A 3,344-nucleotide genomic window follows, 5' to 3' on the forward strand; every position below is an offset into this window, starting at 1 on the left:
GGTCAGCTGATATGCGAAGCGTTCACCAGGCGTCTCCTCGACTTTGAATCCTGGAGAAAACCATCCAAGTTTGTCTCATTCCTGTAAACACGCTGCGTTGTAAAACTCTGAGTTGGCATTCCCGTAAAAGCATCGACATGCTGTAAACCTTTGCTCACTGCTGCTTGCTCCATACTTTCATGCTTATATGTACATATGATCAGAAACGGGAGAAAAACAACAAAAACATGGAAATCTGGATTTTAAAGCTCTGAAATGAAACATTTTTAATAATAAGAGAGGGAAGAAAGGGAAAAGATTTTTATGACAGATTTAGATGGTGATAAGTAATCAGCAGGAATTAAACTATCTAAATGGTGTGTGTGTGTGTGTGTGTGTGTGGGTTGGACTTTATCCTGATCTATTTTAACTGTACGACTTTATCAGATTCAGAATCATTGCAGCATAAACAGTCTTCCTCTGACTTTGCTCTTGAGCAGAGCGGCTACATTAAACCCCACCTGGACGTTTTGGGTTTCTTTTTTTTTAAAAGCTTCATTATTTTATTTTTATTTTATTTTTTTAAATAAAAGTCAATCATGATCAGCCGAAACTTTAAGAATGTGTTGGTGGTCTCCATTGGATTTCTGTCTCTGTTTACGGCTTATGGAGGCCTGCAGAGCTTACAGGTAAATGATGCTAAAATGTTTATTTTTATTTCAAAAAGTGCTAAAAATAAAGATTTTAATTAATGCTCATTCATTAAAGAAGGGATTTTTAAGGCTAAATAATCATAAAACCATGTTTGTCACATTACATGAATAAATTCAAGTGTGAAAATGTCAGAAAGTGACACTTTATGATTTACTTAAAATACAAATCTTTAAATTTAATCTAAAAAAAATTATTTTGCTTAAATTTTTACTTTAAGTTCAACTTTACATTAAGTTCTTAACCAGACTCTTTAAGACCCGTCTGGTTTCAGTTCTGACCGTCTGGAAAACAATAATTGATGGGCTGAGTAAAATATTTTATTAAATACACATTTAAATGGAAAACTATTAATACTCTTAATATCTTGTCACATTTCTAATAAAAATGTGTTAATTTAATTTAATTTAATTTAATTTCCCTTTGGGATTAATGAAGTATTTTTACATTTATTAATTTGTAATGTATTTTATTGGGATTTTTAATATTGTATCAATTAAAGTATTACTGTATTTAATCAATTAGTGTGTTATTAAAGTTAAAGTGTTTTACAAAATAAATATCTGTAAACCAGTGGTTTATTAGACAAAAATATTTTTAATGTAAAAAAGGTGTCGATAGGCTAAAATCTTTCATTAAATTCACATTTAAATCAGGAAACTATTAATATTCTTCATATTTAACACTAAAATTGTGCATATTATTTTGATTTTCAGTGATATTCCAGCACATATTGTTAAATTTAAATAAAAACCTGTTGTCTCCTTTAAAAACTGATTGGTTTCTGATTTCTACTGTATTTTGTGTGGTGCAGAGCAGCTTGAATGCGGAGCAGGGGATGGGCGTCGCGTCCCTCAGCGTCATCTACGCCGCCATCATCATCTCCTCCATGTTCCTGCCGCCCATCATGATCAAAAACCTGGGCTGCAAATGGACCATCGTCGTGGGAATGGCCTGCTACGTGTCCTACTCATTCGGAAACCTCTACCCTGGATGGTAAAGAGCCGAGTTTTTAAAAAAATCTGACCAGGAGAGGCTGATTAAACCTCTAAAAATCATGAAAATCAACAAACAAATGGAAACTTTAGGACGTTTGAGTCAGAAAATCATGGTGTGGCTTTCATTTTTCTGTGCAGATTCACATAAATTTACAAGATAAGAAATCTTATAGGAAATGTGCAATAAGACAAATAAGACAAAACTAATTGAAAAGTGGCGTTTTAGCAAGATATAGGAGCTTGTTTAAAGTAAATAATTCCTTAATATTGATGAAAAACATGGGAAAATGTCTTGTTTTAAGTGAAATAATCTCCCAATGGAACTAGAACTTTTTTCATCCATATTAGTTTCACATATCATCTTGAAATATTTTTTAATATTATTATTACGAACATTATTATTGTTTTGTTTTGTTTTTTTATTTGTAATTTCTCAAATCTACCTCAAAAACAATTTTGGATTTGGATAAAAATTGGGTTAATTTTATGCTAAATGATGTATTTTATTTTTATTTTATGTTTCAAGCCGTTAAATTGCAAAGTTACATTTATTTAAAGTCATGTTTGATGAATTAATCATTTTTATAACAACTGAAGGCAACATGGTTACTTGATTGTGCTATAAAATTATATGATGTGCCCAGAAAACACATAATAGCGCCTCTTTAAAGGTAATTTTATCCCTTTTTTCTAAACTCCCTCAAATGTATTTAATTTTTCTGTTGTTTCTGTCTGCAATGTGATTATAATTAGCATATTTTATAGAGTTAAACAAAATAATTTGAGGAAAAAGCCCACAAAAACACCTAAAAGTGAATTTTTTTGAGTTCCTAATTATTGAGTTAAATCATATTATATATAAAAATAATCTTTGTGCAGAATAAGCTTCACTGGGTTAGAGGTGCAGCTCAGCTAGGGGAAAGTTGTGCAGAAGGAAGATCTCACCTGCTGAAACTACAGTATTTAGTCTTTTCTTGATTAAACAAACTGATATTTAATGGCACAATGAGCTGAAGTTAGTTTAGATTCCCAACAATAGAAGAAAAAAACAGCCTTGTTAAGGTCAAAGTTCATAGAAAACATTACAGGCTCATTTTAGGCGTTTCTGCACAAAACTGAGTGACAAATCATGAGCAACAACTTGTAATGCACTAAAATTATCCTGCACTGCAAAAACTCAAACTCTGCAAAAACTCAAACTCTCACTAAACTAAAATACTTAGAAACTAAGTATTTTAGTTTAGTTTCTAGGGCAAATATATTAGTACAGTTAAAATAAGACAAACTAACATAAAAGTAACTTTTTAGCAAGATATCAGCGCCTGTTTTTCCTTAATATTGATGGAAAGTTCTTGGCAGATTATTTCACTTTAAACAAGACATTTTTCCCATTTTATAAATAAACTTTTTTATCAATGTACTAATATATTTGCCCTAGAAACTAAACTAAAATACTTGGTAAGAGTTTGAGTTTTTGCAGTGCAGGATAATTTTAGTGCATTACAAGTTGTTGCTCATGATTTGTCACTCAGTTTTGTGCAGAAACGCCTAAAATGAGCCTGTAATGTTTTCTATGACCTTTGACCTTAACAAGGCTTTTTTTTTTTCTATTGTTGGGAATCTAAACTAACTTCAGCTCATTGTGCCATTAAATAT

The 3,344-nt window shown here is 31.1% G+C and overlaps 1 protein-coding gene across 1 annotated transcript in view; it reads left to right on the forward strand.

Annotated features, from left to right (window-relative positions):
• The first annotated feature begins 459 nt into the window (after positions 1-459).
• Positions 460-3,344, forward strand: part of unc93a (unc-93 homolog A) — an 8,945-nt gene continuing 6,060 nt past the window's right edge. Inside the window, exons 1-2 of the mRNA XM_007573259.2 lie at positions 460-668; positions 1,505-1,686. Of these exons, the coding sequence (XP_007573321.1) occupies positions 579-668; positions 1,505-1,686 (272 nt within the window). The 5' untranslated portion in view covers positions 460-578. The remainder of the gene's footprint in view (positions 669-1,504; positions 1,687-3,344) is intronic.

This window comes from Poecilia formosa, unplaced genomic scaffold (genome assembly GCF_000485575.1).
Source record: "Poecilia formosa unplaced genomic scaffold, Poecilia_formosa-5.1.2 Scaffold322, whole genome shotgun sequence".
NCBI lineage: Eukaryota > Metazoa > Chordata > Actinopteri > Cyprinodontiformes > Poeciliidae > Poecilia > Poecilia formosa.